Source organism: Chlorocebus sabaeus, chromosome 18 (genome assembly GCF_047675955.1).
Source record: "Chlorocebus sabaeus isolate Y175 chromosome 18, mChlSab1.0.hap1, whole genome shotgun sequence".
Taxonomy (NCBI): domain Eukaryota; kingdom Metazoa; phylum Chordata; class Mammalia; order Primates; family Cercopithecidae; genus Chlorocebus; species Chlorocebus sabaeus.
In genome coordinates, this window is record NC_132921.1 from 22123274 (window position 1) to 22136287 (window position 13014).

The 13014-nt window shown below is 42.5% G+C and overlaps 1 protein-coding gene across 4 annotated transcripts in view; it reads right to left on the bottom strand.

The window, feature by feature from the left end:
* Positions 1–13014, bottom strand: part of NEDD4L (NEDD4 like E3 ubiquitin protein ligase) — a 358982-nt gene that overhangs the window by 55977 nt on the left and 289991 nt on the right. For all 4 annotated transcript variants that reach the window (XM_073006275.1, XM_073006274.1, XM_008013964.3 and 1 more), the window contains 4 exons: positions 12714–12846; positions 10895–11071; positions 7608–7682; positions 263–394 (listed from right to left, as the gene is read on the bottom strand). In XM_073006275.1, coding sequence (XP_072862376.1) covers positions 263–394; positions 7608–7682; positions 10895–11071; positions 12714–12846 — 517 coding nt within the window. The remainder of the gene's footprint in view (positions 1–262; positions 395–7607; positions 7683–10894; positions 11072–12713; positions 12847–13014) is intronic.

The window sequence follows — 13014 nt, forward strand, 5'->3', positions numbered from 1 at the left end:
AAGCTACACACTGTAATAGGCTCTTACTTTGAAAATATCTTTCACTTCACATTTTTAAAATGTATTCAGTGATAAACTGATTTGAAAAGCAAATTCTTCCTTAGGCTATTATTGTATTTAAAGTAATGCATTTTCTTTGTGAGAAAGCTTTTTACAAATATGACTCTTTCAGAACAATATATAAACACCAGGGAGGGAGGTTGGTCATGTACATTTCGGCTTCTATGGCCTGCGGTTTTAAGTTGGATGGCGATCTTCGTACCTGCATGATAGGTCGAGTCCAAGTTGTGGTTCGATTGTTATGATTGACATAGTATGTGCGCCCCTTAGCATCTTTTCTTTCTTCCCAGCCTGAAGGCAGACCCGGCGTGGTATGTACATAGGCCACTGATGGCTGTTTGTGCAAGAAATCATTATTATTTAATACCTTGCATTTGATTTCTGATCAGTTTAATAAAATAATGTACACCCAGATAATTATTTTCTCTAGACAAAGTTAATTAGTTCTATTTACATAGAAAATACTTCCAAGTGTCTGGAAAACAGCAATAGATTTCCAATAGCTTCAAATCTACTGTGGAATGAACCCCACACAGTTGCAGATCCAAATTCTTACAGAACTTGGTTCTAACACCCCCATAGTCTTAAATGTAAAGGGTTGCTGCTAAGGTGATCATAGGGGAAGGGAAAAACATTATCATCTGTTCTGGCTACTAAATTCCACTGGCAAACCAGGTAGAGCTTAAAGGTATTTCAAACTGCCCAGTGTCACTGTGTATGAGAGGGATGCTCTGAGTTTCTCCTCGATGTAGCTCCCATGGGGTGCTCTTCTAGCTTAGTCCTAAATTTCTCCATCAGCTTAGGACCCTTACACTGTACCTTTTGGGGCAAAATTTTAAAATCCCAACACACAGCCCCTTCTCTAGGATGCTGACGGTCACACAGTAGCATATAATCTGGAGTAGCACGCAGGACATCTGGGTGCCCCAGCTCAGGAAGTCTCCCAGCACCCAGCCTCACACCCGAGGCTGTGTGCACCCAAGTCCGCTGATAGAAGTGTGTTTCTTTGAAGGCGAACACAGCTTGGCAGTCTCTGGATTTAGAGACCTGCCCAACATAGAGTGACTGTATTTAGACAGTCCACATTTGATCACAAGAAGATCCCTGAGAAACAGTCTAAGAAATGCAGTGTGGATGGAGAAACGCTGAAAAACAAGGATGTGTTGACGATGCGTGGAGGCACTGGGACAGATGCTGGAGATCAGAGCTGTCCCAGGAAGGCTTGAACGCGTAGGTGATGCATGTAAGATCTGTGCCTGCAAAACAGCTCTAAGTGGGGAAAAGCTCAGAAACCAGAAGCCGACCACAGCTACACCACGGCTCCTAGGAGAATCTAAAAGTATAGGAACCCATGCCTTAGGAATAACCTCTCATGTGAGGTTACAAAAGGAAGCTGCTTCTTTTAGCGTACTCCTCCTTTCTCTAGCCAGGATCTTCTCCTGTCCCTCCAGATATTTTAGCAGGTGTCATTTTCTTGCTATTAGGCTGAGGATACAAATTTCCTCTGAACCCAACTTCTTCCTGTGCTTATGCCACCTCTTCCCTGCACTACCAACAATGTGTCTTGGTGAAGATGATCACTTGGAGTTCCTTGGTGGACCCCAGGATCTCAAATTAGAGAAAGCACCAACAAGGACGCTGCCAAGTAATTTGGAAACCCCATCTACAGAGAAGCAATATGCGAATCTCACAGGCTTAAAAGCACAATTCAGAGAAGGAGCACCTGTGTAAGATCATGAAGCAGCTGATTTTAGATTATGCGTTAAGAAAACTTTCTGCTAAAAATGTAGCAACCATTTCCTTAACATTTCCCGAGATAAAGTCCTAAAGCTCCATAAAGATAGTTTATAAAGACAGAAAGACTCAGATCATAGAGCATTCTGGATCCAGGTGTGGAGACTCAGCAGGAGCAAAAGAAACATCAACACTGACTTAATCCTTTCATGAATATTAAACATCAAGGAATTAGCACGCAGTCCTAGTGAAGCTCCTTCCTCCCCTCCCCTCTAGCAGGGATGCCAACACAAAGGGCTACGTGGATCTGGGCACCTCAATGGACTTCTCTGCTGAGCTAAGTTGTAACCCAAGTTCGTGGTCAATTAGTATATCTGGCAAAGTATGTGCTATCAAGTTTTGACTTACTATTGTTTATCCAATCAATCAAATACTAAATGGAATTTGTTACATTCTCAGGTTCCTCTTCCCAGAGCCCTCCCCTTCCAGTGATCCACCTCCCCCTCTCCCAGGCCCCTTCCCTCCCACAACTCCCCCACAACTCCCCCGTCCTGCCCCTGGAAAACTCAGCTCTGGAAACCTTAAGGATATTTTTGCAGTTACTGAATCTCTGGAAAGGACACTGAGGAGGCAACTGATAAACTGAACGCACTTGGATGTGTCACAGATCGTCTCAGAACTGAATCCTAAAGCTGTATGAATTCTAACCACCAGGTTACTTTGTTTTTTTCCTTTTTTTTTTTGAGACATAGTCTCGCTCTGTCACCCAGGCTGAAGTACAGTGGCGCAATCTCCACTCAATGCAACCTCTGTCTCCCACGTTCAAGTGATTCTCCTGTCTCAGCCTCCCGAGTAGCTGGGATTACACATGCGCGCCACCATGCCCAGCTAATTTTTGTATTTTTAGTAGCAGGGGGGGTTTCACCATGTTGGTCAGGCTGGTCTCGAACTGCTGACTTCAGGTGATCCACCCGCTTCGGCCTCTCAAAGCGCTGGGATTACTGGTGTGAGCCACTGCACCCGGCCATACAGGTTACTTTCATACAGCCACAGTGAACAGCACTAATCAGTTTGTGGAAAATTACGCGTGTAGTACAGAACACTGAATTTGATTAAAATGTTCATTCTCTCTTCTATTGAGAACTGAACTGGCAACCTGTAATTCAGTTACATTGATGTGAGAGGGCCATTTGGAAATGTTTCTTTACAGTGTTCTTTCCAAATGACCACAAAGAACAACCTGTGCTGATGATTTCATTTGTAGCTCACACTGCCTCCCACCCTGCGTGGCTAGTTGAGGGGGCAGGACTCAGCTTCTATAGACAGACAGACCATGGAAGGGCCCGCCACGAAGCCAAAACCAGCCTCCTGCTGTTCTATGCTTGTGAGCATGTGCCACACTAGCTTAACAAAAAAGTAATCAAGAAACCAGGCCGGGCGCGGTGGCTCAAGCCTGTAATCCCAGCACTTTGGGAGGCCGAGACGGGCGGATCACGAGGTCAAGAGATCGAGACCATCCTGGCTAACACAGTGAAACACCGTCTCTACTAAAAAATACAAAAAACTAGCCGGGCGAGGTGGCGGGCGCCTGTAGTCCCAGCTACTCCGGAGGCTGAGGCAGGAGAATGTCGTGAACCGGTGGGCGGAGCTTGCAGTGAGCTGAGATCCGGCCACTGCACTCCAGCCTGGGCGACAGAGCAAGACTCCGTCTCAAAAAAAAAAAAAAAAAAAAAAAAAAGAAACCAGTTAGAAATTGCGACTTAGCTTAACATTTCACAGCTTTTCATCGTAGACTGAATACACTACTGCTTTGTGATGCCCAAAAGCCATTAGCTAGAACTTCCTAGTGGCTCTTTCATTAAAATAAAGAACATGATTGTAAGCTGCAGAAGTTTCAATATGCTTTTAAAAATAACCATTTTGATGCTGACCATCACAGATTTGCCAAGACTTGCACCAACCCTGTACTGGTGGCCTTGTGTATTTTTAGAATATATACAACAAAGACTGAAAAGACTGTGATATCCCTCTCCTTTATCTCATGGGGAGGACCCTGGCTTAGTCTGCCAGAAAGTGACACCACTGTGCATTTATTTGCCTTAAATCAAAGGGCTGTGGTTTCTTGGCTGAGAATCAGTGCCTGTTTATTAGACTACAGGAATGAAAGCACTATCATAGAAAGAAAGCTATACCAGGACGGTTACTTCAGCACAGCGTATGGAGTCAAAAGGGCAGGGTAGGGGGAGCGGAAAGTCCTTGAATTTCGGGAAATTAACATTCTAGTGCCTTCACATCACTGAATATTGTGTAATTATTAACATGTCCCAGAAGAATGACCATAAGTAAAAAAAAAATCAAGTTGCTGAGTAATGTATATACGACATCCCATTTTAAAAAAATAAAATAAAGTGGCACAATGTGTACCTATGTGTATACAGCCATATGTCTGAGAGAGCACACGCGGAGTGAGATGATATAATCCCACGGTGGCTCCAGCCCAGGACAATACACTTCAGTGTGAGTGACGGGCAGAGGAACAGAGGGGATACCGAAGAGGGAAACATGGGGTGAAGAGACAGAATTGCAAGACAGAAAGTCAAGGGCATTTATGACAAAGGATGGAAGAGAATACCATACAAACAAGAATACCATAAATTAACCTGTGGAAGAGAAACATGCAGGATACAGCTGAAGAGAAACGGATGTGATCCTTTCAAACCTAACTAGGTAGGGAGATCTATCTCTTCTACCAGAGTAGATGAAACACTTAGGAACGAATATTGCCAAGCCTGCGGGAAGAAAAAACCCAACCCATGCTGAAACTCAGTGATGGGGAGGGGAGAGTGCAGGCAAGAAGGCAAGAAAAGGGCAGTCTAAAGTGCCACCCGTGATCTCATTCAGAGGGGTCACCTTGTCCTGCCAGGTGACCCTTGCCATGGAGCTTGGTACTGCAATGATTCCATTCACACTTCATTTACTACATCAGCTACCACAACTCTCCAAAGCTACAAGCAGGTTGCAAGGCCAACAAAATACAAAAATAGGTGATATACAGATGATGTTCATCAGCACTGAATTCTACTAAAACTACTTCACAAAATGATCTTGTCCCCCTCGAAGCTCCACTACTCCCACAGAAATTGTAAGTGCACAGTGGGAAATAGTTCATGTAGAATTTCTTGAATTCTACTGGAGGCTGCCTCACTCAACACATGATTCACGTAAACCACTGTAGCTCAATACCTTAACCTGAGCTGAGTGTTCTGGGGCTGACTGTTGCCAGTTTGAATTTCCCCTGTACAATGCTGAGCATTAAATTGAAGTCATCAACATCTTTTAGAAAATCAGCAATTGTATACGTAAAGCTATCCACAAGTAACGAGCAGTTACAGCAAAATACAACACAGGTGAAACAATAAGGAAATTCTTTAAACAGCAACTGCAGTGCAAAGCATAAACTACAAGCTAGCCTAACTTCAGGGATCAAGTAGAAAACAGGCAATTAAAATACATGGTCAAATCTAAGTCACCCACAAACAAGAATACCATAAATTATTCAAAATAATGAATAAGAATGGTTGGCTTACAGAAACATCAATTTTTCTAGATCACATATATCTTAATTATGCTCCCCTGGTATGGAAACTTGTTCATTCCTGTGAGGAGATCCCCTGGTGGCAGAGAAAGGGTCACTGGTACATTCTGGAGACAAGAAAAGTCTAACCCCCTGTTAGAAATGTGGTAGGGGAGATACAGAAAAGAGAATGGCCCTGGGCACACCCAGAAATCACACTCAGTCTCATGCAATTCCTGTAGCTTTTCTGATTATCTTCCAACCAAATTATTTTGACCATGCATTCTAATGAAAAGGAAAAGCTTATCAGGAGTACAAACACTTACAGCCAAAAATATCTTCTAAATGGTCAAGTTAAACGCACTTAACCAAAGCCTGATAGTATTCCTAAGAAAATTATGTGGAACTAAAAAATCATTCTATCTTACCCAGTACCTTTAAATAATCCCAAAATGAGAAGCTTAAAATAAGAAATGTGCGCAGCTTTGTAGCACAAAGGAGCTAATCTTATTTTTAAAAAGAGCGTATATTCACCACTACATGAAATATTAAAACTGCCCCACAGCCTCTTGCCATTGATGTCTGATAAAGTGGATCATTACCGTTGGTTCCTCACCACCCGTGACAGTTGATGAACGTGCTCTCCTAGCTGGGGCACTGGGCTGTGAATGATAATTTACATCAGTAAAATGCACTTAGGGGATGACCCACGGCTGTCTGAATCAGGGACCACTGCTGTGGCAGCGCTGTAAGGCAGGTGACATGAGATCAGAATCCCTGAAACCCACTCTGTCCAGACAAAGCCGTGCAGTCGCTGATGACCAGTAGCACAAAGGAAGCTGACCCCTATGCCACCCGAGGTGGCTCATCCTTGATCTGGGTAAACAATGACAACCTCAAAAGAGTGAGCTGCCTTAGAGAAAAATGGAAAGCTGGTCTGGTTTTGCCCCCCACTATCAAATAATTAGCAGATTCTAAAATCCGCCAACACTCAAAACTCAAGAGGCCACTGGTGATCAGTGAGTTTACAGCATCACAAAGTACAAAGAAAGAGGGAGGAATCACCAGTTTCCAGGAAAGTGAGCTCTTTGGGAAATAAAATTGACATTGATTTGGAAAAGGAGAGAAAGTGCCATTCGTTCAAGGAAAATCACAGATCATGGGGCTGAGAAGGATCCCACCAGTCCACCTCAGTTAATTATTTTGTTTGTGGGGCCCTGTACTGAAACCATCCCAGAAAAGATGCTCTTCTCAAGCTTATTATTAAGCCTCTCCAGCATAAGTCACAAATGACTCGATTATTTTGGCTGCTTCCTTGACTAGTATAGTCATTAATTTTTTCTCAAACATAAAAAATGAAAACCTAGGCCGAAATATCCTTTGAAGTCAAGAAAAAACATACACGAGAGGGAAGACACTGTGATTTCAAAAACCTTAAATGCACTTTTCCCCCTTCAAATTCATACATAATACATTATTAGTCTTAAAAATGATCAAGGTTTTATAGCAACAGACAAAAACTGTCAAGGTAAAATATCAAATTGAACACGTTAAAACCACGTATTTTCACCTCCAAAAGAAGAAACAAATTTATGTAAAATTTCTTATTTTTAATGTATACATCAAACATCTCTCAAGGCAGTTCTAGTCTACCTTCCAACTTGAATATTTATTTTTACATACATCAGATGTTACAAAATTCCCTACACTTCTACATTTGCTGACAGCTATTAAAATGATGAGAGAGTTGGAAAGAATTATAGCCAATTCCTGGTGAGCAGAGCTGCCTTTAAAGAGAAGGTACAGAGGCTCTGTAGAGTTCAGACTTCAGGTCATTAGGAAGGGAAAGGAACATGTGGATGGTCGCCCAGAAGAGTTCTTCCCGGTTAAAGGGACTCGTGTTTTCAAAGTACAGATCACTAGAGCATAACTATAGTAACTCAGTAAAGTAAGAGGAATTACGAATGTACCAAGAAGTTTAAGTGAGCAAATCAAAATTGGTATAAATTTGGGTGAACAACTAAAGCAGTGAAGGCTCCAGCATTTTAGAGATGGGTGGCAGTAACAATTCTCTGTACTGGAAATCCACTTTCCTAGGGCAATTTGCCAGGAAATTTAAAAACATCTCATTTATATGGTAAATAAATTTACACAGGAAAAACTCTTTTTGCAGCAGCCCAGATGATTGTAAATGAAAGCCCAAAAAGTTAACTGATGACTGGAAATTAGCATGGGTTACCGGTGGTAGATGGCCCTGTTCTGCAACCGCATCGGTGACACTGCATGACCTCAACCTTGAGGAGGGTTCTCTTTGCTGGAAGGAGAGGAAAAGACAGGAAGCATCAAGAAATGTATTCTTAAAAGCAACTTTCATTGGTTTAACAAATACATCACTCAACCATATTCACCGCTCTTCGATATTAGAAGGTAATTAAACGAAACATCTTTTCAGAGCAAGGACAGTCATCCTTGAAAAAGTCATCTTCCACTTTAATTTTCAGTTAAGCAGACTGGAATTTTGATCAGTCCTTAGAATTAATGGCAAAAATAAGAGGAGACCAAAACTTTCGGAAGGAGACTCAACAGGACTCTGCAACACTCGAATGCTGCTTTACAAACAGGAAGAAGCTAGCAGTCTTGTCGTTTGCTTTAAGAGGCACCCTCCAGGTAAATTTTAATGTGATGTGAATAGAGGGAAAAAGAGGAAGAAATAGTGATATGTGGCTACCCACATTTATTGATTATTACAATTGACAAAGAGTCAGTTGTATCCTATATTCAGAGGAGCTCAGATACCATCTTGGCCTACTTCTGAAAGATCTGGTATTTACAATTTTAGCTGCTGCTGCTTCTTGTTTTCTTGAGACCGAGTCTTGTTCTACTGCCCAGGCTGGAGTGCAGTGGCGTGATCTCAGCTCACTGCAACCTCTGCCTCCCAGGTTCTAGCGATTCTCCTGTCTCAGCCTCCTGAGTAGCTGGGACTACAAGCCCCCGCCATTACACTCGGCTAATTTTTTATATTTTTAGTAGAGATGGGTTTCCCCATATTGGTCAGGCTGGTCTCGACCTCCTGACCTCAGGTGATTCACGCACCTCGGCCTCCCAAAGTACTGGGATTACAGGCGTGAGCCTCCATGCTCAGCCAATTTCAGCTTCTAAGCGGACTTCAAGTAGCAAAGACAGGAATAATTAAAAATAGTGAGATCAAGCTAAAATAAAAAAAGATACAGTGTGTAGTGTCTAATATTCCTCTCACTTGTTTGTATTAGTCTATGTGGTTAAATGAAGCCTAACTGACAGGAATGAAGATTAGCAGCAGGTCACACACAGAGGCCAGAGTCTCCTTATCAGCAAGTTTATCCATGGTATCAATTTCTAGTATTCACTCATTTTTAATATTTTGTGATAAGTAAATGGTACAAGAAGACTCTGTGGTAGGGATGGGGGACAATTCACATCTTTCCACACTGGTTACTGTGAAAGAATCAGTCTTGAATAAAAGTGTCACTGTTGCTCAGGCTGGAGTGCAGTGGCGTGATCTTGGCTCACTGCAACCTCTGCCTTCCGCGTTCAAGAAATTTTTGTGCCTCGGCCTCCTGAGTAGCTGGAACTACAGGTGCACCCCACCACACTCAGCTAAGTTTTGCATTTTTAGTAGAGACAGGGTTTCACCATGTTGGCCAGGCTGGTCTTGAACTCCTGACCTCAGGTGATCTGCCTGCTTCAGCCTCTCAAAGTGCTGGCACTACAAGCATGAGCCACTGTGCCCAGCCAAAGCTCAAGTTCTTGCCCTTGAATACAGAGTAATCCCGATAAGCAAATATCCTATTTGACTCTCATTTAACAGTGAACACGATGTGAAAATAATACGATATTGTATTTGGGTCTTAAGGATATTTCATGCATCTAGAATAATTAAATGCAGGAGCTCCCCATTCAAAGAACTAGAATTGCTAACTTACTAATGCTGAAGAAAATTACGATGTTTACTTGGTTTACTAAAGGTGTGTTACTGCCATGGATTCTGCAGTACCTCCTTGGTTTTACAGGTCTTAAAAACAGGGCTTCATTGTTTATGTTGTTTCTATAACAACAGTTTTACCAATTCAAATATCCCATATATATGCAATCTCTTTTATCCTGTCCATTTAGTACTACATTTTCACCTTGGCGACACATCTCTTTTTGAAAAAGTCACAGAATTTTAATGTGAAATCACATTAACTGAATGACAAATGCAATTCATGTAATAGAGGCCTATAGTGTCTTTTAAAATAAAAACACCATAATCAAAAGTAACAATTTGTGAGTACTTATTTGCTTTTACATTGCATGCAGTGCTATCATTTCTGTTGGTTATGGTCACAGTAATGATTACTTTTTTTAGGATGCTATTTTCAGTGGCGTGACTACCATCATCTACTATTGCCACACCTTTTTTTTTTTGAGATGGAGTCTCGCTCTGTCCCCCAGGCTGGAGTGCAGTGGCCGGATCTCAGCTCACTGTAAGCTCCACCTCCCAGGTTTACGCCATTCTCCTGCCTCAGCCTCCCGGGTAGCTGGGATTACAGGCACCCCCGCCACCTCACCTGGCTAGTTTTTTGTATTTTTTAGTAGAGACGGGGTTTCACCGTGTTAGCCAGGATGGTCTCGATCTCCTGACCTCGTGATCCGCCCGTCTCGGCCTCCCAAAGTGCTGGGATTACAGCCTTGAGCCACCGCGCCCGGCCTTATTGCACACCTTTAAGTTCAGTTTCTTGAGAAACACTGAGACTTCATTTGCTCTTAATTCTAAGCATAAGCAGGGATTTTCTATGGGTTATTTCTGCACAGTTTTGTACTGTCAAACATGGAAGTCTTTGGGACTGATTCCACTGGGCTCAGGCATTAAGCCCATCTGAAGCTTCTAGAAAGTATGTTTCTGATGGTGGAGAGCCCAAGTTAAAATGCTACCTTGATGACAGTGTCACAATTTCACAACCTTTCTCAAGGTTCATATTCTGGGACTTAGGAGATGTCTTCTATCTCCCATTCAAACCTTGTTTTGGATGAGCCACTTAAGCATCATGCCCTTATCAGCGAAATGAGAATGATAAATCCTGCAGAATATGACTTAAGAGGACTGATTAGGCCTGATGGCTTTTAACTGTTACTGTGAAATACTACCTTTGTGATAAAGGTACTATTTTCATGAGCCTTTTGGCTGGGAAAGGAATTCTACAAGGTCAAAGCTAATAATTACAGACATCATGAAGTTTTACTTCTTTGCGTTCTTTATAAACCAAGAAAGTGTTAGTGGTATAGGGGTGAGCAAAGCTGCCTTCCAAATTAAGAAAGATTCTCACCTGCTGGGGCTAATTTTAGTGTAGTCCTGCTTCTCCTAGGGAAGGAGGAACTTTGGAAAATGTCAGAGTTAGCTGGGAGCTGGAAGACCCTTGGTCACTATTTACATAAGAGATTCTCCTAAAGCAACAAAAAACAATAAAACATTGCTCAGCTTTTCTTTCAAACAAGGCCACTACTTACAACCAAAGAGCTGAACTGTTCCCCATTGGAATCTGGAGTGATCTGAAGCCTTCTGCTCAGTTCCTCTGACAACTCCTGAGGGCTGGTCCGAGATCCTGGGGAGGCCGGTGGTGGGGGCAGAGCCATACCGAGAGAGTCTCCAGCGATATTCACTTCCTCTGAAATGGTCTCCCAAGGCTTTCAGAGAAAGAGACACTGGGGTAAACGCTAGGAACTGGGAATCCACCCAGCTCCCCAACAAAGCTATGTAACAACAATAGCCATGGTGGTAACTACAATTAACACCTACTAAGTGCCTCTCATGAGGTACACAACCTTCACAATCATCATGAGGAAGACATGACTCCTCCCCCAATTAACAGATGAGGAAACTGAGGCACAGAGAATAACTTGCCCAAGGTAACAGCTAGCAAGTGGTAGGGCCATGATGTGAATCAAAGAGGCCTGGTTCCAGACAGAGGCTGTGCTCTTACCCACTTTATAACACTGCCTCTCTGAACAGTGACTGATTTCCAGCACTTGTTACTATATGTGTGGGCAAAAAAACCAAACACACACACATGCTTCTCGGGAGCTTACAAACAATTGTCATGGATTTTCTTTACTTTTAACCACTGAGGATTCACCATGACAGCAGTATAGAAGCTATATGCTGTAATTAAACAACGGTATAAAATAACTTAGAGTGAACGTATTATGGAATCATTACTTTTGCTTTTCCAAGTTGAATCACTGCATTTGTGAATGACCTTCCTAACACAATGTCTAAGAAGAATGGATTTTTAGTATGTAAACAGAGCTGATAAGACAGCATGGAAGATTATGGCTAATCTGTTGTTTATTTCATAACGTTTTAAGTAACATACCGTAACTATTTAAAGGGAAAATTACACATTTCTATTCACCTAAATTTATATTTTCATGGTAACAAATCTCTTTCAAGTGTCAAAGCGACTCAATAAAAATATGCATATGATACCCAAACAAGTTACAGGGCTCATTCGATAGCTCAACTATGATAAAAACAAGTTGTCATTTAATGAGACATAGTTAGACCCTGGTGAAAAATAAATTACAAAGTAAAAATATCTTAAGATTTTCATACTGAAAAATAATGTGGGCTGGACGCAGTGGCTCACACCTGTAATCCCAGCGCTTTGGGAGGCCGAGGTGGGTGGATTATGAGGTCAGGAGTTCAAGACCAGCCTGGCCAACATGGTGAAACCCCGTCTCTACAAAAAATACAAAAAAAAAAAAAAAAAAAAGAAAAAAAAAAGAAAAAAAAATTAGCCAGTGTGATGGCATGTGCCTGTAATCCCAGCACTTCGGGAGGCTAAGGCAGTGGGCGGATCACAAGGTCAGGAGATTGAGACCATCCTGGTCAACATGGTGAAACCCATATCTACTACAAATACAAAAACTAGCCAGGTATGGTGGTGCGTGCCTGTAATACCAGCTACTCAGGAGGCTGAGGCAGGAGAATTGCTTGAATCCAGGAGGCAGAGCTTGCAGTGAGCTGAGATTGCACCACTGCACTCCAGCCTGGGAGACAGAGCAAGACACTGTCTTAAAAAAAAAATAATGAAAATAATGTTATTTCCATTTCTATCAATATAGAACCACATATCCTTGTCAAATACGACTTTTAGAGTCACTTTCAAGTTAATTAATATCCAGCTGGTAATTAATTCACTGCGTCACTGTAATCTTTACATTCTCAACAATGTTTACTGAGAGAAGAAATTATGATATAAAATCAAGCTGGAGAACATGGAAAGAAGGAGCTGCCGGGCTTTGCGGCATTCTGGTGACATCGTACCTCGGGGACATCCCCGCCCTCCGAGGGCTCGGGCTCCAAGTCCTCACTGATATGCCTGCGGGAGCGGAAGCGACGGTGCGCTGCCTCCTGGTTGATCTGTCTGATGTTATTGTCCGACTCGGAGGACACGTCCCTGAGCACGCGGGAAAGGGGGAAGGAGAAGAAGAGAAGCGGTTGAGATCGGGCCCTTCATGACAGTCCAATGCGCATGGAGGGCCAGATGCCCACTGAAGTGTCAGCATCAAACACTGACAACTTAGCAGGTCATCCAATGTGAGAATTCTGCCACCACATCATGGCT